Source organism: Zootoca vivipara, chromosome 4, assembly GCF_965207765.1.
Source record: "Zootoca vivipara chromosome 4, rZooViv2.hap1.1, whole genome shotgun sequence".
NCBI classification, from domain to species: domain Eukaryota; kingdom Metazoa; phylum Chordata; class Lepidosauria; order Squamata; family Lacertidae; genus Zootoca; species Zootoca vivipara.
In genome coordinates this window covers 25,445,350-25,470,872 of record NC_142587.1, presented here as the reverse complement: position 1 = coordinate 25,470,872, position 25,523 = coordinate 25,445,350, and the positions used below count along the sequence as shown (strand labels likewise).

Genomic DNA, 25,523 nt, shown 5'->3' with positions numbered 1-25,523 from the left:
AAGACTCCAGCAGATATATGTGCCCTTGTGATCTGCTTTCCCCCAATTCTTGGGAGTCTGTAGCCTTTGCCTTACATTTGTTTAGCGGCCAGGCTAAGAGTTGATGCCTTTTGAAATTTTGCTTTATCATATTTCCACATCCAAAGGTGAAGACAGGGCACTGAGAAGGCAGGACCCAATATCATGGATTCATGATATTTTGGAAATTATGCAGATATATTTGAGGGGGGGGGCAAATGGGATTCTGAATTTTGCTCAAACCAATGTTACTAATTTAATCTGAATCCAAATACTTGTGGTTTATGCTTAGTCACTGAATCTCATTTGAAGAATAGCGATTGACACAAAACAGCTTACAATTCCTATTGAATTAAAGCTGCAACCATGCACATAAATCGTATTAGAATCGGAGTAAAAAAAATCAGAACAAAACATGCAGCTTCTAAATCTCAAACCTTCCCAGAAGACCCACCCAAAATACCACACAAAAAACCCCCAAAACTTACCTGTGCTCTGAAATGCATTGAGAACAGACTACGGTATCAAAAACTGCAGTGATTATATTTAATTTGATAAGGCACAGCAAAAACTCTGGAGGAAGAAGTTTTCTCTTTGAAAACACCACAGCACACCAACAGAAATTACCAAACGGTAACACGTGCAATACTGTTACCTATCAATGATCTAATTATGCCTCGGAAGCAGAAAGGGGTCCTTCAAGGAGTGGCCCATCGTTGTTCGCCAGTGCATTAAGGGCAGTTTTATGTTTCGTACTCTTCTGCAAGGATGAGGAAAAACACTGAGACTATTGCTCAATATGGACATCTCACGGTATCGGAGAGGAAAACAATAACTGCAGTGTTAGGATGGCTAACAATCATTAACACTGTTAATAAGAAATGAACAAACGAACAAGAAACTGTTATTGTTATAATAGTTTACTAGCAGATGTATATTATTTCAAACCCTCCTTGTCCTATTTACAGTGGAAATGGGGAAAAAGTGCATTTGAGATGATTGTTTGCAACAACCTTAAAGTCCTACAACATTTGTCCCAGTTGCAAATGGACTGTCTACTTCTGGAGGGGAAGTTAACTTCTTAAGTAGGAGGTAATCTTCTAATATGTCCATGTAAAGGCCAATATGAAGGTCACCCTATATGTATCATTTAACTACTACCACCACCACAGAATTTAAAGTCTTATCACATTGTTTCATATTTACTGCTTGACATTTTAATTAAAGGAAGGCTTTTTGAGGTTTTTAGCAGATTCATGTAAATGAGGAAAGGGTATAACAATTCAGTGTTCTTCAAGTATGAAAGTTTAAAACTGGCATCAAGTTTACACTAAGAGTCTTAATGTTAAAAAGGAGGAAAGAAGAATTAAGCAGGAAAGTTAACACATAAAAACAAATTTGTAATTCAAAATAAGGATAATTATGTATAGTAGGCATACACTGGAATGAAAGAATGCATGCCTTATCACCAGCTAAATATTCAAATTAGAGGAATATTGTGACTGGTGTCATGACTCTTGAAACAGAAAAAAAGGAACAAGATTTGGCTCGTATTTTACCAAAAGAAACAGATTCCTCCAAAGCTTTTGCAGATTCATTGATTATAATAGCCCAAAGCAGTTTGCACAAATAGCAATATCAAACATTCTGAAAACACCAACAGCAAAAGAAGACTTTAAAAAGTCAGTTTAAAAAAACAAACAAAAAACCTGCAGTCATGAAACAGTGATCTTGCTCACCACAAACAGAGGTCAAAACTGAACATGAAGCGAGAAACACAATGAATTTGGAATTTGTTGAAATGGGAAGAGAAAAGCTGAAGAATCATCTATAGTTAAATTTCTAAGTTCAAACCAGGTCGTGCACAAACTACCCTGGTTTCTGATCTGGGTTTGCAGCAAAAGCACAAACCATAGTTTGCAGTTGTGAACGAAGCCCCGACCTTTGGTTTGCCTCAGACCAGGAAATAAAACAGCAAAATGACATGTGTAAGGAGAAGATGGTGTGCACAAGCCTCAAGGTCTAACCAGACTTGTGTACATCTGAACTACCCAATTTCTCAGGAGCTCCCATCACGCTTGTGTCTGACAAACAGTCCACTGAGGTGGTTGCAACTCACAACGCAAACAAAATGTGCATCGGTCTATCAAGAACCACCATTACTTAAAATGGACAGTTCTTGCAATGCATATTATGCTATTCACATACAAACAATGACAAGTAAAGTGCACATAACCATTTATGGTATACAGGCACTTTTAGAAAAGCAAAAAGAGGGAATGTTGACAGAACATGTTGTAAGTACCAAGAGGTTTAACGTACAGTTTGGATATGAAGTACGGTATGACTAACATCATATGAACTGTGGACACACTTTCTAAAGTCCTCTGGACGAAATGGCCAAGCATGCAGAAAGGGGAAAAAATCACCTTTTGCTCCATTAGAAACTTAGACTGCTTGAAGTCTGAGAAAGCATAAAGATGGTGGACTGCTCAACAGAAAGGCACTGATGTTTAGTCTGATTTCCCCCAGAAGGTTGAAGAAAGTACCCGCGTACATCATTTACAGTTTAAAGCAAGGTAGGAGTTATTTAGGAAAAGGAGGTTGGAAGACAGGAGCATATTGGGAGAGGGGAAAGAAGAAACACAAGGAATAAATCTGATTAAATGCTAAAGGCTTTCTAGTGCATATTACAAATACAAGCAACAAGCTGCCTAGGAAGGAAATACTATACGGTTCTTATTCCACCCATTAGAGCTAGTTACTTAAAACTTGCAATACCAGACTTCTTAAAATCACAGCACATAGTTTCCTTACTATGCCCTTTTCTAGATGTCTTGCTCAAGTAGACATCCAGAGTGTTAATAGTTTATACCAGCTTCTGTTAAGTGACCACCATAACTCTTCAGACAACTGTCAAAATGTTAAGGAATAGTTCAGCTTCCTAATCATACTGAATTATTTCCATACTATTCCTTTAATTTTTTACAGGCTACAGTATGCTAATTTAGTTCTTCACTTTGAACTTCTGGCTGTTCCCATAAGTCCAGTTGTGATTACCAAAAAACAGGTCATTCAGGTTATTACGTAGGAGTCAGTACGATGTGGTTTATACAGACAAGCAAGATTTTCTTTTACGTAATATCTAAATATTGATGATCACTCTAAAATCATCAGCTGGGGATTAACAATAAGGCAACTCACTCAAGGCATTCAATACTGGGTGGGGATGGTTTTGGCAGGTCAAATTTGGTGAATTGTGTTAAAATGGACTGATCCAACAGTTTCTGCTGAACAACCATGGTCCAACTTGCAACTATGTCTGGAATTACCGGTACATTTTTGCTTAAATTCCAGTGTCAGGTTTTTGCCTTGCAAGTCAGGCTCCTTTGGAGAAATGCAATGATATTCAGGAGAGGAAGGGGCAAGGCCAGAGGTGCAAATACTCCAGTGGGTGGCAGATTTACACCACCAGTGTGTTCGTATTGTGTTGGCTTTGCCCCTGCCTTGCCCCTCCCCTTCCATCGCCTGGTAAGTAGCAGCGACACAGATGATTAAAGTCCAAGAGAGCGGCTGTGGTCCACTCTATTTTCTGCTACTGCTGAACAGCATGGAAACATTTATGCCAAATTTTGATATCAGAATACCTGCCCTTGCTCTCCTAACCCTCTCCAAATACTGGTATTTTAATCTGGCTAGGAACTCTGATCTTAGGGTCGCCATATTTCAAAAAGTAAAATTTCTGACACCCACAAAGTTGTTGAGCTAGTGATTTTTAGCTTTTGGGGCTGTTTCTTTTTCCATTGTGTTGCCATACAGGACATGTCAGGAATTTTCCTGGCGTATGGCAAGCCTATGATCTTAATAATCCTGGCTTACAATTTATTTACTGTGTATAACCACTGGCAAGCTGATGGGAGTGTTTGTTTCAGTGCTGCAAAAGCTTTGTATCTTCCAATTCTTTGTGAACAATTAATTGGCCTAATCCAGATGAAATTCTCTCCTACCTCTCTTTACACACAGCAGAGGAATGAAATTGCATCTTCCAACCCAGCAATCAGGTATGTCTGCCTTGCCTCCAACACCACTAGAGGTCCATGCAAATTGAATAGGCTATACAGAGGCAAATCCAATGTATATAAATGCAAATTGTGCAATTGATTTCCTCTTCAAAAGCCCAGGAATTATCTGCTTGATTTGAGACCACACAAGTTGGATTTTACATCCTATTAAAGGACTACAGTTCATTCAGGACCGGGGTATCTAAATTCTACTAGAACAGGAGCACTTGGTGAGTGATCTTATTTTCTCCCACAGCACATAAGGAAGTAGTAAGTGAGAATAGTGCCCAAACCAAGTAGACTTTCATTATTAAATTATCAACACAAGAAGAGAAGCCACAGGTGTATGAAACTAATTTGACACTTCATGTTGTATCTACACAGATATTTGAAATTCAAGAATATTTTTAGCTATTCATCAAACAGAGGGAATTAAAGAAACACCAGATTAATGAAGGAGATGAAATATTGCTAACAGAAATATGATGCAGTTTTCATTAAACAATGTATTTAATACGAAAAGCATCTGTTGAAATTTCAGGATGACAATCTTTCTAGAAACTAGGCTTCAGAAACATGCAGCTTCAGTGTTCTAGTTAAACATGTACGGTAACACACGTTATCATTCAAAGCTCAGTATAATTTCTAAATTGACAACGTACTAAATTGTACTGGTGGTTCCAGTTATTATCTTTAATGAATGATTTTTTTATTTATTTTGACTAAAAATACTTTGCATACCTGAATTTGCTTCCTCTCATTTTTTTAATCGTTTTATTATATTCTAAGCCAGTATTCTAGATTGAAAGCTTCTTCAAATACAATGGGCAATAAAGTGATACATAAATGTAGGATATAAAACTTAGCGGAGTTGTTTGAAATTAGCTATCGATGCTAATTAGCATAAGTTAGCATTATAAGTTAATCAAGTTTAAAACAGGCTGCTAAACAGTTTCATGTTGTTTTGTGCCATTGAAAGTAACAGAAAGGGGACTTTCTTTCTTTTTATGGGGGGGGGGGGGAGGTTATTAAAAAAATAACAAATATCAGCCCTGCATCTGTGATTGAACTTGCACTTTCCCCAGATACTTACCGTAAATTATTATACTTTATTATCCACCTATCCAAGGTGGTTTACAATGATATGAAAATACAATAAAATCAGTTAAGCAATTTACAATCGGAAAATTAGGGTGCCTGCATAGTGTTTGGTGCCCTTAGTTGTGGGGGGTGGGAATAGCACAGCTTAAGAGAGGCTGCTACAGGGGAAAAGACCTCACCCAATGTCACATGGTCCACACTTCCAGGAAAGGCAGAACTACCAAAAGCTGCCCCCTCTGCTAATCTGAATACTATAGGGCAGGGGTGGCCAACTTCCAAGAGACTGCGATCTAAAAACTGCGAGTTAAAAACTGGGAAAGTTGTTGAGCTTTTATTTAGGAAGGAGGAAGGCCCATGTTTGGGGGGGGGGGGTTCATGTAAAAGCTGTTGAGCTTCTTTAGGGAAGAGGAAAGCAACATTGAACTTTTTTTTAGGAAGGAAAGCCCTGTTTTGGTGGTTCAGGTCATTTTAGGGGTGCAGGGCAAAGATGTTGAGCTTTTTTAGGGGAGCCAAAGTTTTTAAGCTTCTTTGGGGGGAGCCACTACCGGTGATCTACCACAGACGTCCAGTGATCTACCGGTAGATCACGATCTACCTGTTGGACATGCCTGCTGTAGGGTGTCTGTAGAGAAGGAGGTTGTCTTTCAGACATTTGAAAGCTAAAACATTTGGGGCTTTAAACACTAATGTGAACACCCTAAATTTGGACTGGAAACAAACCAGTGCAGCTGTTTTAGAATGGAGGTTATGTGAGTTTTAAATGTCTCTGTGTGTGTCTGCATTAACTCGTGTCCTGGGGCTTTTTCCATGTCTGCAAGCATGCTGCAAGGTGCTAGCAAAACGGGGTTTTTTGCAGGGGCGGGCAGGATATAAACTGAGTAAAATAAATAAATACAAATTTAATGGAAAGAAAACCTCACACACCACCTTTGGCCACCTCACAACCATCAGGTATGCTCACACCTGAACTCATTGAAATTATAAATAATTCTGCAAATGAGAGAGGGAAATGGAAGCCACTTTGGTGGTGAAGAAAAAGAGACTTAGAGGAGAGGTTTTCAGCAGGGCACTAGTACTAACCTTAAACATGCAAATCCAGCCACACTTGTTTGGAAAAATAAGTCCCGTTTGACCTCGGTGGAACTGAGCAGACTTCTCTGAGACTAGGCTGTAAATCTAAGATTAGGCATCCAACATCAATTATCAAGACTATGGGATGTTTACCTGGATTCTTTCTGTTGCTGTAGGCCATAATTGCCTGCATAAAATTTTCTTCAGAACATCTGGAAGAAGGCTCACCGTTATGAGCATAATAATACCCAGCCATGCAGGACCGCTAGACAGCATTTGCATGAACACATAGTACATCCTCTGGTAATTGAGAAAAGGCCTAATTGGGCAGAAAAAAAACAGAACACAGCCATGGTGGATAAATGAAGTTGAACTCAAAATATAGATGGTTTCAGCATGCAATAATAATAATAATAATAATAATAATAATAATAATGTTTATTTATTTATACCCCACTCATCTGGTTGGGTTTCCCCAGCCACTCTGGGCAGCACCCAACAGAATATTAAAAACCCGATAAAACATCAAACATTAAAAACTTCCCTAAACAGGGCTGCCTTCAGGTGTCAGATAGCTGTTTATTTCCTTGACATCTGATGGGAGGGTGTTCCACAGGGTGGGCACCACTACCGAGAAGGCCCCTCTGCCTGGTTCCCTGTAACCTCACTTCTTGCAGTGAGGGAACCGCTGGACCTCAGTGTCCAGGCTGAATGATGGGGGTGGAGATGCTCCTTCAGGTATACTGGGCCGAGGCCGTTTAGGGCTTTAAAGGTCAGCACCAACAATTTGAACTCTGCTCAGAAATGTACTGGGACCTTACCTTCCAAGTCCCGGACTCCAGAATCCGGGACCGGCAGCTGTGTGACTTCCAGTGTCGTTTTGCCCTTCTATGGGCACCAAAAATGGCCGCCGCCGGCTTCGAAAGTCGCTTCTACACATGTCAGGAAGTGTGTCGACGCAACTTCCGGTGTCGCTCTGCCCATCTATGGGCACCAAAAATGGCCGACGATGACACCAGAAGTCACGTCTATGCACCTCCGGACATGCGTAGATGCGACTTTTGAAGCCGGTGGCGGCCATTTTTTGTGCCCATAGAAGGGCAAATCAGAAAGAAAAAAAATTGGCCACCGGCAGGAGAAAATAACGGAGAAAAACGGGAGACGAAGTGATACGGGGGACCACCGGGAAAAGGTAAGTAAAAACGGGGGTTTCCCGGGGAAAACGGGGTACTTGGCAGCTATGACTGGGACCCAATGTAGGTCTTTCAGGACCAGTGTTATATGGTCTCAGTGACCATTTATTCTTATTCTTATTCTTACCTCACTGTCAAATTGTGGCTAGGTTCAAGGTATTAGTGTTTCATAAAATTTATCTTTGTATTAAGAACATTAGAAGAGCCTGCTGGATCAAGCCTAGCTAGTCCAGCCTGCTGTTCTCAGTGGCCGGGCTGGTGCCTACAAGTCACCCGAAAGCAGAATCTAAGTGCACTCTGCCCCCTTGTGACTCTCAGCAACTGGAATTAAGAAACATATTGTCTCAGACAGCAGGGGCAGATTAGAGGCATCGTGGCTAGGGGTATGCTGCCTGAAGTGTGGGTTATTAGTTTTTTTAAAAAAATAAATAGTCCGCAATCCCTTGTATGCGATTCCAGAAGTGGCATTTTCAATTATGCTTCACAGGTGTTTCTTACCAGATGATCCCTCCCCAGAGAAGGGAAAAGACAATGTAGAAAAGCAGTGATCCCCAGATCACAAAGTGATTGATCCAAGTCCAGTAGTGTGTATCCAGTGCAAGCTGCAAAAATGTATGTATATATTTAGATCATCGCCTGAGGATAGATGTCAATATGAATTATGTAAGTATTCAGTTTCACACATACATTTAACATGTTGGACTCAACATGACATGTACCTCCTATAACTTTTAAACTTACAAAACAACCAATGAAAATTACTCTTAAACAAGAATCATAGAATCATAGAGTTGGAAGAGGCCACAAGGGCCATCCAGTCCAACCCCCTGCCAAGCAGGAAACACCATCAAAGCATTCCTGACATATGCCTGTCAAGCCTCTGTTTAAAGAGGCTTGACAAGTCAACAAAACTGACAATCTCCTTTATATGCTAGGAACAGACTTCCTTTCACGGCATTCTACACATAGGAATATAGCAGTAGCTCTTCAGAGTTTCAGGCACTGACATTCTTAGCCCTACCTGGATATTCCAGAGACTGAATCAGGGATTTTATGCAAGCAAAGCAGATGTTCCGCCACTGAACTATGGCCCTTCTTTAATTCAGTTCTCAAGAGTCACTTACATAAAACAATTTTGGGACCATAATCCATCCATTGAGATAAGTATCGATCAGTTTTCTCCTAAGCAAAATGTGCCAGAGTTAAGTTTGCCTGGAAACTACGCAATAATGCTTTGGCCAGATAGTTCTACTCTTTAGTTATATATGCGTAGAAGCTGGTAAGAACAGGTGCTAAGAGGTGTTTTTGTTTTCACATGTGGTTCATATGAATGAAAAGCAGGCCATAGGCTGAACCTTGCCTCAAATCAAGCCCTGGTAGAAATACACATTGACTGTTTCTTGTGCAATAAGTAACAAGTCCCAAGGGGCAGTATTGCTGGTTCTTTATTCAACAGTACGGTAACTAAAAGTGCACCACAAGCCATTCAAGCAGATGGGTTAACGCAGGTGGCTGCTTTTATTGAGATTCTCTGTGGAGAGAAAATATTTCTGAGAAACAGGGACAGGGGAACATAAGAGCACTGCTAGATCAGTCCAAATGTCTAATCCATAATTCTGCTTTCCGCAGTGACCCAGCCAAATGCATACAGAAAGCTCCCTCCTCCTTCTGTTTAGGGCTTTGAAGTACAGGGGAAGAGATACAAAATCTGGTCCACACCTATCAATAGGTGGGACCCCACATTCTGCACTAGCTAAAGGTTCCAAACCATCCTTATACAATGGAATAGGACAGAACAGGCACATCTCCAGCCCATAAGTCCACCAAGTTCCTTACTATCATTAATTGCATGGTGTCACACTCTGCCTGATAGAGAAGGCACAAAGACTGGGTGTGCTCCCAGACCCAACTCGGTCACTGGAGGTGCAGTGGGCCTCAGTGGCTAGGAAAGCTTTCTACCAGCTTCAGCTGGAAGACAATGGCAGCCGTTCCTGGATCAGGGTGGCTTCACAAGAGTTCCCCATGTATTGCTAACTTCAAGGTTGGATTTCTGCAATGCACACTTTGTGGGGCTACCTTTGAGGTTGGTCTGGAGGCTGCAGCTAGTACAGAACATGGTGGCTAGAATGCTTGTGAGGGAAAACTACTGCCAATCTGCTACCAGGCCAAGATTAAAGTTTTGGTACTAACACATTAGGCCCCATACAACCCAGGACCAGATTACCGTGGTACCTCAGGTTACAAACACTTTGGGTTACAAACGCTGCTAACCCAGAAGTAGTACCTCGGGTTAAGAACTTTACCTCAGGATGAGAACAGTTTCAGGTTAAGAACGGAGCTCCGGAACAAATTAAGTTCGTAACTTGAGGTACCACTGTACTTGAGAGACCACCTTAATCCTTATTTCCTCGCTATGTCACTGCATTCAGCAGGAGAGTTTCTTTTTCAAGTCTCTAAAATATCAGAAGCCTGCTCCACGGTAGTGCAGAGCAGGGCTTTCTGTGTGCCTGCCCCTGTTCTATGGAACAGCATTTCTGTCACAGCATGACAAGCAACCACCACTTGTACTCTCTGAAAACATTTTTGTTTTGATGTGCTTTTCCCATTCATTCACCCATATTTGTTTTTATCCTGAATTGACTGACAATATATTTCACTGGATATTTTCAAATTCCGCTATTATAAGAGAAGGAAGGGAAAAGAACCTTTCTCTATTCAGTTTTCCATATAATCCATAAGCTTATAAACCTCCGTCTTTTTTTCTGAATGAGGAAGTCCCAAACTTTTTAGCCTTCCTCCATATTGGAACGTGCTTCAGGAAGTGGTTCCAGATTGGTTTCAACACACATGTAGGAGATCATACCTTCAAGGTAACAGTGAATACCAGCACAGTGAATACCAGTGTCCCAAAGGTCCAGTTTCCAAACATCTATAAGGAAAACATTCACAAGAAAAAGAAGTTTCAGGTTATACAGTCTATTATAGCAAGTTTCATTTAGTATTGTGTAATGCACGAAAAATGTGGAAGTGTACACATTTAAAACTTTCCTGGGAATTAACCCAATTATTCAAGGGGAGATTTTCATGTAGCCAAAATGGCCTCATCTATGCACAAGGCAGAGGGAGTCATAGGCTCACAGAAACTCTGAGGTTCGTAGACATAAAAAAATGGGGGGGGGGAGGCAGAATCCTAACATTGGGTGGAGGGGATGATGGGTACTGGGTATACTTAGTGGATACAGAATGCTGATTGACTGGGGGGGAGGGGACAGAAAACCACATAGAAGAGGAATGTAAGGGGGAAATCTGCAGAGGAGCACTCCACACTGCAACATGTTTGCTAGACTAGAGATCCCATTTTTTTTCCCAAAATAGCAAGAAACATAAGCATAGTGAATGTGCCACTAATATATTCTCCCTTGCACCTTTATCACTTTCAGAATACTCGTACCATTTGCTCTCCACTAGATCTCTTGCTGATAGCATCTTAAAAACTACAGACTTTTTTTTAAAAAAAATGAGATGAAGAGAACAATCATTCTGCTATAAAAGCAAAGGGGAGCAATGGACATTTTTATTGTATATTCGTGATGTGCTTGTCTCGTGAGGTTGTCTTTTGTTATCTGGGTTGTATGGATAAAATTCAATAAAAATACTTTTAACAAACAAATAAAAAAAGTGGGGAAAAGTTTAGACGGCAGTCTTATACACCTGTGGCTAACTCTTTTCATACAATTTCATGGGCTGCCAATTCCAACACATCTTTTGTTCAACCACAGATTTGGGTCCAGAAACCACAAGTGGAATGACACTCATGCAAGAGCTCCTTCTACTCTACCTGAGGGACGCGGGTTCCCTCTAGGACAGGCACCCCCAACCTGCGGCCCTCCAGATGTTTTGGCCTACAACTCCCATGATCCCTAGCTAACAGGACCAGTAGTCAGGAATGATGGGAATCGTACTCCAAAACATCTGGAGGGCCAAAGGTTGGGGGTGCCTGCTCTAGGATGTAGTGAGAAGTTAAAAAATGGGAGTAACTGGGCGTCTTGTGCTAGCTGAGTTTTCACATTTGATTTTCCACAACCTTGCCTTCTCTAGAAAATTTTCATAGTACTATTAGCATAAAAAAGTGGAAAGAATTAGAAACTGACAAATGGGCAAGGGTGCAGAATGAAATCTCAGGAAATTTCTGTTTACTGAATAAGCCAAAGCATTCTGCTAAACAAAAGGCAATCATTTAAGTTCAGTTACTTCTAGTTTTCATGGTGTTATCAAGAGGTTGGTGGCTGATAGTGACAAGAGTTAACATTTTAAAAGTTAATATAAGCCACAAAATCATGCCTGGTGTTTTGTGTAATGAATAAAAATAAAATTAGTCTGATTTCTATATTAGAGGAAACTAAATTTACAGATAACACAGATCTCACAAGGTAAAAGTGTTATAATAAAAACAAACAAAAACACAGTATTTCTTTGCGTAGGTGTTTTAATGCTAGGGACAAGATAAATGCTATTTTGTGGCTATACATCCTTCTTGACTATAAAACTATGAGACATTCCAGTTTTGTAAAAAGCCATGAAAACAGGACTAACAAAATCAGACTCCATCACACCAGCTAATCTTCCCTTCCCCTTTCCCACTTTTACAGAGAACTACTATGGAAGTGAGTGCTGGACCATAAAGAAGGCTGATCGCCGAAGAATTGATGCTTTTGAATTATGGTGCTGGAGGAGACTCTTGGGAGTCCCATGGACTGCAAGAAGATCAAACCTATCCATTCTGAAGGAAATCAGCCCTGAGTGCTCACTGGAAGGACAGATCCTGAAGCTGAGGCTCCAATACTTTGGCCACCTCATGAGAAGAGAAGACTCCCTGGAAAAGACCCTGATGTTGGGAAAGATTGAGGGCACAAGGAGAAGGGGCAACAGAGGACGAGATGGTTGGACAGTGTTCTTGAAGCTACCAACATGAGTTTGACCAAACTGCGGGAGGCAATGGAAGACAGGAGTGCCTGGCATGCTCTGGGCCATGGGGTCACGAAGAGTCGGACATGACTAAATGACTAAACAACAACAACTACTATCTGATCAAGATAACTTGATGCCTGCTATAGAACATTCCAGGACAACTAGGCCAGGGTGTACCCCTGATGCTAACTTCAAAAAATAACACAAAAAAGTGGCAACTAGATTTGTAACACAGGGACAATCATACTGTCCAGCCTTAAAGTGTTGCTGTAACATATAGAAGGCGCTTTGAAAACTTGAGATGTGCTAATGTACTGTGCCGTGTTTTCTTTTATTTACTTAAGTTAAAAACAACAACAATACCCAGTAACAATGACAGTGCATTATTATCAGTAGGACCTACTTGTAATATCCTGAAGTGCATAGCCATAGCCAAACGCAATTATATCCAAAGTATTTCCTGACAACCCTGTCCTCCCTTTGATTGAGAAAAGACCTGAGCACTTTAGCTGGCTACATGGAAGACACACAGGTAAAGAGAAATGCCACCAGATTGTGCCAATCCACTTGTTAAACCCAGAATATCCAAGATAGTTGGAAGAACAGAAAATCAGTAAGAACTGGACTCTCCCTACCTTGGTAGGGAGAGTCCAGTCTTTTTATAGTCTGTAACAATATTTTTGATGGCTGAAAGTTCTACACATTTGGGATAAATTGTTCCACAACAGATATTCGCCAGCTAGTTGCCATTCACTCCATTTAGGAAAATGAATTATATGTAATTCATATTGATTGACATAAAAATTAACCGACTGCCTAGAAATTGAAGCTTATTACTTCTTTCCATGACCTTCACTGTTGAAAAGTCATATTATTAAGTGTTGATGGGAGAAGTATAAAGATGATCCTGAATCTTGTAAACAAACTGTTCAGTTATTTAATTAACCATTGTAAATTGTTCCATCACATTATGTGTACTTATAAGTTAGGGCTCCAAACTGTTGTAAGTTAATATAGTACTATCCATTATAACTGTAGAAAAATATTAAAATTTGACTTTCTAGTTAACATATTTAGTGGACATGTACTAAACTTGAAAAAAATAACAATTTAAATATGACAATTCCTTTGTTATTTGCCTTTTATTGTAATATTAGGAACCACAGCCACCTGAAACTATCAGCCGTCAGCTGAAAACTTCTTTAGGCTTTGAAATGTAAGAATACTGATGGGTCTTGAATTTATTTCTGACCCCACTCCTTTTGTAGCCTAGGTGTGCTACTATGAGAAAATATTCTGTATTCCTAAGTTTCCTAAAAAGAAGCATATTAGCTGATAACCCTTTTATAATTATTTAAATAGGAAAGCATCCGTAAGAATATGCAAACATGAGCTGCTTTTTCTTGCATCACCACAAACAAACTAAGCTCCCCTGTGGTTGCCAATTATTTATAATGTAGCATCATCCTGCCTCACGAGAGCTTGTAGCATGAGGATGATTCTGCAGCTGTAACAATCTGTGCCCATGGCAATTGGAAAAAATATATGCAATGAAGAATATATTCTGAAATGACTATGTAGCAAACTAAGGTTATGTCTTTGGCCTTCCTGCCTTTACATCCAGGTAAACAAAAACAGAGAGCTATTTCAGGTGCATATGGAAGTTAGCCCATCTCGCTAGGAAGCTAAGAGGAGATGGGGTAGCCTGGAAAAAAAGAAAGATTAGAGGAGACATTGCCATCCCTACCTGGAGATGCCAGAGGTTGGACTTTCTATGAAATGTGTAGATGCTCTACTGCAGGCATGTCAAACCTGCGGCCCTCCAGATGTTTTGGACTACAATTCCCATCTTCCCCAACCACTGGTCCTGCTAGCTAGGGATCATGGAGTTGTAGGCCAAAACTTCTGGAGGGCCGCAGGTTTGACATGCCTGCTCTACTGTATCACTGTGCTGTGGTCTTTCCCCAACCAATGGGAGCCTGTTTTCAAGCCTAATTGCAGTAGAAGGAGCTGTGTTTTGTAGGGTGTGGAGAGGGGATAGTAAACCCCTCCCTCAGCTGCAAACTCACCCCCTATTGACTCCAATAAAAGGCTGTTTCCCACCACCTAAAAGCTGCATGGGACATCCCATGGGCCAGAATTGGTCCACAGGCTGCCAGTTCACCACCCCTGCACTAAATCATGTCTACCCTAATTTGTACAAGTTCGAATGAGCTGGAATAAGTCTCAGATATCTGCCTTCCCATCGCCTCTCCTCTTCTTTGATATTCTTCTTGCTACCTACCTCATTCCCATGATTTATTTTCCGAAGCTGACTTCAGATAAACAGTACATTTGTTTGTTTATTTCTGAACACCAAACTTTTAAAAAGCCCATCCAGAAATCTATTAATGTTAATTTGTGTAAAATTAAATAAACATAAAGAATTAGCTGCGCAGAAAGATAAAGTAACTAGAAAAGCAGGTACATACTTATAAAAAGCAAGATATGTATATATTAAAAACCTGTAAGGTTCTTTACTTTTAAAATGCAAATTAAAAGCTGCTTTTTTATTATTTCAGCACAGGAGGAAGGGAATAAACAGAAATTTTAAACTTTGTTTTTTTAACAGAAATGTCTGATCTGTACTAAAGTTGGATAGGGAAAAAGGAAAGCACACATCATGACAAAACCACAGTAGTCTTACCATGTGAGTGTTGGCTGTCATTAGCTGAGGATAGGAAGAGAAGCAAGTAGCAAAAAAGGAAAAAAAGCAAGACACAAATAGACCACATAAATGTCAACATGCAAATAAAAAGCAGAAGGACCTTAAAATTATATCTAACGTCACTTAACAAATACAAATAGAAATGCTTTGAATGGATGTATATTTTCTTTTCAAATTAACCATGATGTTTATTACTATGATATCTGAATGCACATTTCTTAAAATGGAAGTTATGAATAAATCAAGCAATTCCAAAATATAAAATATGCATCAATGGCAAAATGAACCACATTGATAATATAATGGTTCATAAAAGAAACTTTTTCTCCTTAATGGTACCATAGCAACTTACTACAGCTTCTTGACATTCAGAATTAGATTTTACCGTTCCCTGTCAAACACCCCATAAGAACCACAAACCTTTCCTGTTTCTAAATAACCATTTTAATGGGAGCTACCAGTAGGTTATGAAAGACTGGATCGTACTTAGTGAAAGGGGGGAAAGGCATAAGCAACACTTAAGATTATTGGCACATCATTTCTTGATGTTAGCAGAGCAGCTTTAATCAAACTAGATACTCACCTGTCCATTGCTGGTCACAGTTGAGCTGTCAAACAGGAAATAGGCACCAAAGAAAAAAATGACAGCATCAAATACTCCCAAGAATGTCCAGTAAATGAATGCACGCCAGCGTAGGTGAGCATTCTTGGCAACGTCCCTGAATAACGACAAAGTTATTAATTTTGACATGTTAAAATAGAGAAATGTGAAATTGCACAATGTTTTCTTAAGTGACAGGAATGTTATAGTGTTTAAAGGTGACCTGTCAATAAAGCATCTCTCTGCATTCCTAAACGGATGTCCAATACTTAAGTGTACCATAAAGCTCTTCAGTTATAATCCCAAGTCCTTTTAGATGGGAAGAATCAATATTGTCACGAATGTTGACCCTGTTTTAAATAATAAAACACAACACTAGAGGTCTCCAGAAGATTTGCTTTCGTTTCAAGAGGCTGGTCTTTGTAAACTGAAATAAGCTTCAGGCTGTTGCCTTTTTTAAACGCACTACTTTTACATTTAGCATTGAACCTGAGGAGACACGTAACAGTTTTGTTACTGAGGTCATTTACTCATTAGTGATCTTGTTGGGTTCAACCCTGTGAGGAAAGTTAGGCTGAGATATAGTGATATAGGCCCTAGATAGCCTAGTAAGCCTTGTGGCTGAACAGTTTTTTGAACCCAGGTGTTCCTGGTCCTAATCCGACACATTAACTACTAACTTGCAATTTTTGCATACACACAAGTTGGCAACTTCCCTTAAAAGTCCCTTTGTCGAAATGCTTTCCCACAGGACATTTAAAGCAGATTCACACAGTTAACCCCTTAATGAGGAAATGTAGGAAGGTGTTGCCATTGCGATCGTTGAACAGATGCAGGTACCGAATCCTTGCTGCCTTTCTTGGTTACCTGCAGAACACAACTTACTTACTGCATCCAGTGGTGTTGGCGTCAGCAATTTTTTTAAAAAAAAAATCGCTTCATGAACTTTGTCACAAAAAAACCAAAGTGTGAATCTGCTCACACGTATTAACGTTATTTTGGTGTTGGTACGTTTATTTTACTATCCGAGATAATTTTTCACTGAAACCACATGGTACATTCCCCTTGTTTCTTAAAAGACCAAAGAAAATGCTCCTGGTTACAAAGCATCCCACTGCAAAAGCCCTGTTCAAGGTATTTCTCACTGACCCTCTGGAGTCTCCCCAGGCCGCACCCTTCAGTGCCCCCCCCCCCGCCCCACAGCGTCTTTTGCCTGACTGATAATGCAGTCTTTAGAATCCAAAAGGTTCCCCATCCCTGGACCTACTTCAGCATCTCATTGTTTCCCGAGGCGCTCAAGAGGGAAGTTGAGCAGAGTGGCACTAACTGGTCACCGCTGTCTATTCAAAGAATGTTATGAACTCTAACCTGTACAGTGTAGGGTCTCTCTTGAGTGTATCTGAACTGACGTGTTGCTCCATGAGACTATACAGCAGGATAGGAAGTGAAGTGAAGCTGATATTGTACAGGGTAAGATACGCAGTATCATATAAAGGCTGCAGATGGAGGGAGGAAAAAAACAGATTATATTAACCGGCTATAATTTAATTTCATGGTACTCTAACAGTAAAGATTTAAAGTACAGAAATAACCAAGTAACCCTATTTAATGCCATGTCCGCCGTCCTGTATGTATTTCCCAGCTATCCAAATTCACTATGACTGCACACGTAAACACTGGGTTTCCTAAATTTTGGTGTCCAGCTGTTTCTGGAATATTTACTGCTTACTTTGCCAAACCTTTATTAGGCATTACAAATATAGGCCACCATAAAACATCCATATGTAAAATTTTAAAATATATACAAATAGACATGTAAACATATGTAAAAATGGGATAGAACTCCCATCATCCCTAGCTCTCAAGAAGGGAATTGTAGTCCAGAAAAAACTGGAGACCAGTGCTGGATCAAACCCCGTGGAGGCCCCTAGGCAGCTGAAATCTTGGGGGGCGGAGCATCGCAAATTATCTCCTAATACATTTTTTATTTGATCTTTCAATATCAAATCAATATTATTTTGATCCGTTGTTGCAGGGCCCCTAAAAGGCATTGGTCACCTAGGCCAGTGCCTACTCTGCCTATTTGATAGTCTGGCACTGCTGGAGACCCAATTTTGGGAAACTCTGATGTAGCAACTCAAGGAGAACAGCATGCCCAGGGGTAAAACATCTAATTAGCAAATTTTGTGCAAAGGACACTGGTCACATTGCCAGGGGCAGAGGGAGGGGGCGTGGTGGGTGCAGTCCGGCCCGGGTATCACCACTGAGCGGATGGCGAAATGCCGGTCCTCACCGTGGGAGAGACGCGGTGGCTTGGATGCGCACAGGCTCTGCGCTGCCCAAACTGTCCGCCCGCTGTCTTCCCCCCAGGTGTAGGGCGGCTGAGTGGGAGGAGTTAGGCAGACTCCGGAGGCCCTGGGGTGCGCCCCGCACCTGGGCATGCCACCCTAGGGGCCCGAGTGGCTTCCTCTGCTGCTGCACATTGTACAGTCCAGAAGGACACAATCCAACCAACAGTAAGTGTTCTTAGTTCCACACTGATTTCCCAATGGGAAATTTTAAGAACCTGCTTCCCTCTTCCATTGAATCCCACAGGATGTGAAAGTGCTTAGGTTAGCTTTGGCTGGATGAAGTCAGCTCTTGAGGGCAAGTTCACAGGTTCAACAAATACATCTTGTTACTTGATAACCTCAAAACATGAAATTGTTATAAGTCAAACATCACACGATGAGTCGTTATGGATCTCATCTCAGGTGCTTTTTAAGCTAACACTGCTTATAACCTTACTCACAAGGGCAATGAATTTTAAAGATTTTAGGGTCATGCCACTTACTCACAGCCGTGTGTGTGTTTTTATACTGAATTGTAAGCTAACTGCAACTGTGGGTTCTACTTAAAATCTGTACACTTCAGGGAGCAAATCTCGTATTATCTGTGCTTCTGATAAACCAGAAAATGCTATACTGTGAATAGCTGGCTTTTTCATTCAACATCATGCAAAGCAAGATCAATTGATCAAGATACATTTAAAGTTCTACTGGATCAATAAAGAACATGTTTCAAAATATTAACTTGGTTTAATGATAAAGGGGAAAAAGTTTTCTGAGATACCTGCTGTGAAAACCCACAGAAGAACTGGTATAAAAACTGAGGGAAAATGAAACAGACATTCTGGAAGACAAAAGCAAGATATGTTGCATGACATTATCATAGTATAAAAACGAACTGGCAGCTACACAAATTCAAACACATATTTAAGTTCAACTGAACACAGAATTTAGCTTTTGAAAAAACAAAACTCCATAAAAGGGCAACTCCTTCAGTACTACATTGATAATTATGGCAGTGTAGAAAAGCTGTTTTTAAAAAGTGGCAACCAATTAAAATATATTGATGCTTTGGTTTTTGTCTGTGCATTCTTGCCCACACCCTGGAAATAGAGATAAGAGCAAAAAAGTTATAGGTAAATACGTGTCAAAAGGTAACGTCTGAGCAACCTAAAGTACAGTCTGCAAAAGGAAGGCAAGGAGGACTTGGACAACAGTCACAGAAATGGCTGTTGGCGATATGGAAGCAAGCACAAAAAAGAAGGCAAACAATGCGGTCCTCAGGAAGAGGAGGCAGAAGCAGTTCTGGATGGTTGAAGAAAGGAATTGCAGTCACTGAGAGCTCATCCAGACTTGCCCTTGCCCTGCCGAATCTTTACCGCTGATTCACAGCAAATATCAATCGGGTTTCTCCAGGTTTTCCAGAGGAAAGTGGCAGGGAAAAGGGAAAACTGCTCAGATTCATGCTTTCTAGGCTGAGCCCTAAGATTACTTTGGGTCCAATAAGTGACGCTGCAATGGCATGAATTCCTGAAATGCCGTGTAGCTGTCTTTCTACACTTGTACATATTAATGGTACAATGGAGGAAACATGGAGACACGGATACACAAATAACCTGGCTCGGAACCAGGAAGACATACACATACTGCTACTCCCCGCTCTTTCTTTCCTGCGTAGTAGAGTATAAGCTTCGGACTAAGAGATTTCAATAGTTTATAAGTTTTATTGCTACATTTGAGTTTACTCATCAGATTAAAGACGAATGTTGCGCTAATCCTCAGTGTTTTGAGAGCAGTGCATTGCTGCAGAGTTTAGGCTAGTTTGAATGGTTTGAATTCAACACTGTGCTAGAAGTGGAACGTAAACATGTTCCCATGGCAGAAATAAATCCTTCACATTGGTCCACATTTCTATGTCTTTGCAATACTTATTATGCCCTATAATAGATGTCCTTGGTGAATTTGGCTATCTTATTTTACCAGTGAATTGGTGCATCAATTCGTATGTCAAAGTGACAAAAAGGTAAAATAAACAGGATTTGGATAACTGTAGTGCTGAGATGAGCTACTTCCCGAAGGAAACAAAATACATATGCCTAATGTGCTGATCTGTTGTTATAAAACACCCGAGGTTGACATTTTAGATTTACAACACAAGAGACTGTTGTTGTAAGCATATACTGGCGAAAGTTATCACTAATATGATCCGACTATCAGTGTAAACATAAAAACAAACCATCATTCTTCCATTCAGCTTGGTCAACTGAAATTAGAAGCTGATTCATGTTTGCAGCCATGAAACCACTTGCTATTTTACTTACTACATTACTGGACATTCTGGAAGTAAGTGGTTTTATGAATGCAGGTTTTCCCCATATCTAGGAAGCAGAGTAGGAGGAATCTAAAGTTAAACTGGAAGAATGGAGGTCTGGAAGGATGATGGTCACACAGTGGTATCCAAGACAACAAGCTTCAAAATAATCTGCCTCTGTCTAAACTGTTAACAACCATAATACAAAAGCCCCAATATACCTTATAAAAGAAGTATTGCACAAGTTCAGATATCCTGACATAATAAAAATGCCCATGAACAAGCAACATTTTTTTCAAATGTTTAAATTTGGGTATTGCATAGTCGCTGTTTCTTGCAGCTTGGCGGCCTTCTTTCCCAATAAGGCCTGGAAGGAAAAACAAAATGGCAAAAAGTGAAACGATGTAGTGAAACTGATCTGGTGACACTTATCATTAGATTTCATTTGGACTGGGAAACTATGGTTAGCAGGTTCAGAACAAGCCAGTATCTTCTCTCTCCATCAGCATATAGTGAAGAAGCATCATTTGCCCCTAACACAGTATTTAGGAAGTTTCTGCTGCTCACAAAGTATCTTCCACCCAACTGTCAAATGGAGACTTAGCTACTGATGGGAAAAATACGTACTCCTCCACAGTACAGTGGTACCTCTACTTACGAATAACTCTACTTAAGAATGTTTCTACTTACGAATGGAGCTTCGTCCGCCATCTTGGATGTAGTTTAGATAGGATTTTTTCTACTTACGAATTTTTAGATAGGGTTGCTTTGACTTACGAATTTTTTCTCCAATGCATTCCTATGGGATTCGACTTACAATTTTTTTCTACTTACGAATGTGTGTTCGGAACGCATTAAATTCGTAAGTAGAGGTACCACTGTAGTTTGTTGGCAGTGATACACAGGCAATGATACAGACAAAGTACTCGGACCATAACAGGTGACTCAATATTATTACATCATGATGATGATGATGACGACGACTTTAAACTTGACCATAACAATCCACTTACCAATGCCAACATGTGCTTCTAGGATCATACTGACATCATTTGCTCCATCACCAATTGCTAACGTGATTGGATGCTCCTTTGACCATTTAATTAATTTTACAATCTGGAAGGGAAAAAAAGGTGCAAATATTACATACGTATTTCTAAACTGCAACATTATGCTCAATGTTCCACTTGCTAGATATTTCGGTGGTGGTGGAAACTGAACCAAGTAAGAAGAAAGGACCTTCACTTCACGGAATCTTCTATTTTCCAGGCAGTAGTGAAACAGACAGGCCGGCATTTGGGCCTGTTCACACATTACTTTCTAAGGAAACTCATAATTCCCCTTCCTTTACCATGGAGAGAAAATAACAACCAAAGATATAACTGTATGATGTTTATTTGAACAGATTATCTCCACAGCTACTTGGCAGAAAATCTCTATTCTTTCTGATAGCAGATTAGGCAGTCAGGGAAATACTTCGTTCGGCAACATAACCCAGTTCACTTAATACTTCTTTTCCACAGCAAGAGGAAGGGGCAGATTTCACTTTTATCCAGGAAAGTAACGGCTGAACAGGCCCCAAGATGGGCCTAGTTGTTTTCTTTCTGTCATCCTTATATCTTTGTCCAGTGTTATTCCAATTATCTACTGATAAAGCCTAATCAAAAGAATTTCCAACACACACCTATTCATATTTCTATTTCCTTGTGTTTTTGTGTTTAGGAAATAACAGCTTTCCATATGAGGTTAATGTGTAGTCTCACAATGTAGCATCAGCTGAAAATACAGCACTTTTCCTTAGTTAAATAAGCTCCTTTCCCAGTAGCATGTCAATCCCTGAAATCTGCTTGAAACATACATAAATCAGAGGCACAGCAGGATGCCATTTTAATGTACCATTAACTAATTGCTTTCTTTCAGAAATTCTTTCACTCATTTCTCCTTGTTTTTCATTTTTTGCTTCCATTATCAATCACTGGAAGGTGGGTATTTAACACAACACATTACACGGAGACTTTCAATATTTATATAAATATACATTTGTCATGTAATTTGAAGACGTGAAACACAAACCTGTGCTTTTTGCAAAGGAGCCATGCGGCAGCATAGAACTGCGCTGCAGTTCCTACAGATTTCAAGGAAGATCTCTCTATAGTTACCAGAGCTCCCATCTTCCCGTGGTTTCATTATTAATGATAATGCTGCTCCATCAATAATTAAACCATAATCTTGCATTTCAGCTGAAAGCCTATTGAGTGACAAAAATACACGAATTAATGCTGGTTTTGCAGTTTAACCAACTGTGTTTTATACAGCAGTCGCTTCAAAAGACATGCTGAAATACAGCACACTCAAGGTATTTTGGGTTGCATGTAACATAGGGCTAAGGCTACGGTTCCTTCAGCTCAAGGATTTATCAGTGTGCAATGGAACATTCTTTCTTTTTTCTCCCCCCTTGTGCATCCTAATTCTCTTCTCTCTGTTAGCCCAACCCTCCGGAGAAGATTTGGGGACAGAGGAGGGAGGCATGCGGGGAGGAGAGGGGAGAAAGTCCCATTCCTTGCGCTGACAGGATAATTTAGTTGAATACCGTCCTTTAGATTTCTTGCCATTTGAAGTAACTAACTTGATACAGCAATCTTGTTTTTGCCTCCAATTACCACTGTGGAGAGTAGAAACCTCACCACTAGGTTTCTGTTCCCTCTACCCACTAGGATACTCTCACAAGAAATCTCTTCCCTCAATATCCAATTTTGTTGCACAGGATAAAGCCAAGCTATTTTAACATTTTGTGGGGCAATCTGCTGCCTCTATCTATTATGAACCTACCCAGACCCCAAGAGCATCCTCTGGGGCCTTTTTTTGTCTGCCCCCTCCATGTGAGGTCCGGAGGGTGGCAACATGAGGGCCTTTCCTGCAGTGGTCCCCCGTTTGAGGACTGTTCTTCCCCAGGGAGGTTGGCTAGCAACTTTGGTGTCAGGCAAAAACATTCTTCAACCAGGCCTATGGCTGACTGACATCCAATGCCATTTTAAAATGTATTTGGGGGGGGGGAGGCAAGGACTCCAATGGGACCAAGATGAGCACTAGAGTTAGCTGTGACCCAGTGGCCAGGATTTCTGACCTTCTAGCCGGCAACATGGATCATGTTTTGCTCCATTTCTGTTAGGAGTTGATCTTTCAGAATGGCAGCACCCATGTTTTGGAAATCCCTGTCTATAAACATTAGGAAGGTCCCTACATTATAGATAGATGATAGATAGATAGATAGATAGATAGATAGATAGATAGATAGATAGATAGATGATAGATATAGAGATGATGATTGATAGATAGATAGATAGATAGATAGATAGATAGATAGATAGATAGATGATAGATAGATCAGCGTTTCTCAACCGCTGTTCCGCGGCACACTAGTGTGCCGTGAGATGCTGGCTGGTGTGCCGCGACGTGCTGGTGTGACCCGCCGGAAAGCAATATTTCTCCTCCTCTTTCCCAAAGCTCAGTGCAAACGAGCCTGGCGGCCGCCAATACACAGCACTGACCCGCCGGACGGCTTGTGAAGCCTTATTACAGGAGATTGCAACCAACACAGCAATTGGCAAGTGTTTCTTACAGTCATAATTATAGTCAATATAGGGCGGCACAGAGTTAACTTTTTTAATGGTGGTGTGCCTCGTGATTTTTTTCACGGAACAAAAAAGGTTGAGAAACACTGAGATAGATGATAGATAGATAGATATACAGACATATAGATGCCTTCTAAAAGCCTATATAGTTATATAATTTAGAATCGGCTTTTTAATTTTGTTGATTTCATCTGTTTTTATCACATACAATAATGATTAGGTAGCTAATGATTGTGTACCTATATGTGAGGGGGAAAGAGTACAGAGAGCCCCCCCATCCTGAGGAGCAGTTCCTCCACCAGCAGCGGTGCCAGCGGGGAGGGGGAAGAGTCCAGTGAGGAAGGAGGAGAGAGGAGACGGGGCTCTGGCAGGATAGCAGAGCCTCTGCTGCACGAGGGAGAGGAAGAGAGAGAGGGGGAAGAGGGGGAGAAGGAAAACATGGAAAGGAGACCCTTTTTCCCTCCGGTTCCGGAATTACGCAGGAGGAAGCGAGGGAGGAGATTTGGGGTGCCCAGACTCTTATGTTGGAAGAAGACGCGAAATGCGCCATTCCAGGGTTCTGGATCCGACTGAGAGCATGTGTCCTGTATAGCTCTAGCACTGTAAATAACCAGCACTTAATAAAAGAATGAAAAGGCAAAGGTCTGGAGAGTCGTTACTCTAGAGTAGTCGCAACGCATCCCCTGTGACACTATACATACCATATTTTTCCATGTATAAGACTAGGTTTCGCCCCTAAAAATAATGTCCAAAATTTGGGGGTGTCTTATACACGGGGGTGTCTTATAGACGGAAAAATATGGTATGTCTATATATGTTTTTTAAAAAGCTGTTTCCGATTCTGCCACTGAACCAATGCCAAAAAAAAGGATGAAAATTTTGTTTTTGGTTGAATTTGTACTTTATACATACCCTGAGAAGGTGTCCCTTGTTAAACTGCCGCTGTGCCTTAGGACAGTCTTGCTTAAATCAAACAACACATCATGCAAGCTCTGCTCCTCTATTTTCTTGGTAGTTAACTCAAGTATTTGAGTACTTCTTCTGAACAGTTTGCAGGCGTAGCAAGCAGCTGCGGCAGTCTCCATTTTGTCTCCTGTCAGAACCCAAACCTTAATGCCAGCTTTTTGCAGGGATTCGATTGTATCAGCAGCTTTTTCCTGTAATCTTGGAGACACCAATCATAAATAATTATTGACAAACTTTAAATTAAAAATTTAGGGAAGTTGCTAAAAGGTTTCTATCATATTGGAAAACATGACGGTAAAAAGGGGTTTGTACTTAAGAAGCCTTTGCTGCCATGCAATATTTTATTTATTTATTTACTCAATAGTTTTCTCTCTGTTGATTTAAAGGGTTCAGATGTTGCAGTCCAGGGGAGCTACAGTGTACCGTATTAGTGCCCTTCACCTGTTTGTTTTAAAGTACAGTGGAACCTCGGTTTATGAACACCTCGATTTACGAATTTTCGGTTTATGAACGCCACAGACCCATCTGGAACGGATTAATTCACTTTCCATTACTTTCAATGGGAAA

At 40.5% G+C, this 25,523-nt stretch overlaps 1 protein-coding gene across 4 annotated transcripts in view; it reads right to left on the bottom strand.

Annotated features, from left to right (window-relative positions):
* ATP11A (ATPase phospholipid transporting 11A) overlaps positions 1–25,523 on the bottom strand; it is a 116,437-nt gene that overhangs the window by 2,019 nt on the left and 88,895 nt on the right. For 3 of the 4 annotated variants that reach the window (XM_060273372.2, XM_088668588.1, XM_088668587.1), the window contains 10 exons: positions 24,903–25,154; positions 22,432–22,606; positions 21,372–21,474; positions 20,580–20,725; positions 18,832–18,891; positions 17,089–17,216; positions 15,703–15,838; positions 10,308–10,373; positions 7,943–8,046; positions 6,405–6,570 (listed from right to left, as the gene is read on the bottom strand). In XM_060273372.2, coding sequence (XP_060129355.2) covers positions 6,405–6,570; positions 7,943–8,046; positions 10,308–10,373; positions 15,703–15,838; positions 17,089–17,216; positions 18,832–18,891; positions 20,580–20,725; positions 21,372–21,474; positions 22,432–22,606; positions 24,903–25,154 — 1,336 coding nt within the window. Of the gene's footprint in view, positions 1–673; positions 779–6,404; positions 6,571–7,942; positions 8,047–10,307; positions 10,374–15,702; positions 15,839–17,088; positions 17,217–18,831; positions 18,892–20,579; positions 20,726–21,371; positions 21,475–22,431; positions 22,607–24,902; positions 25,155–25,523 lie in introns of those variants that run through there. The other variant, XM_060273373.2, reaches the window with a different exon arrangement.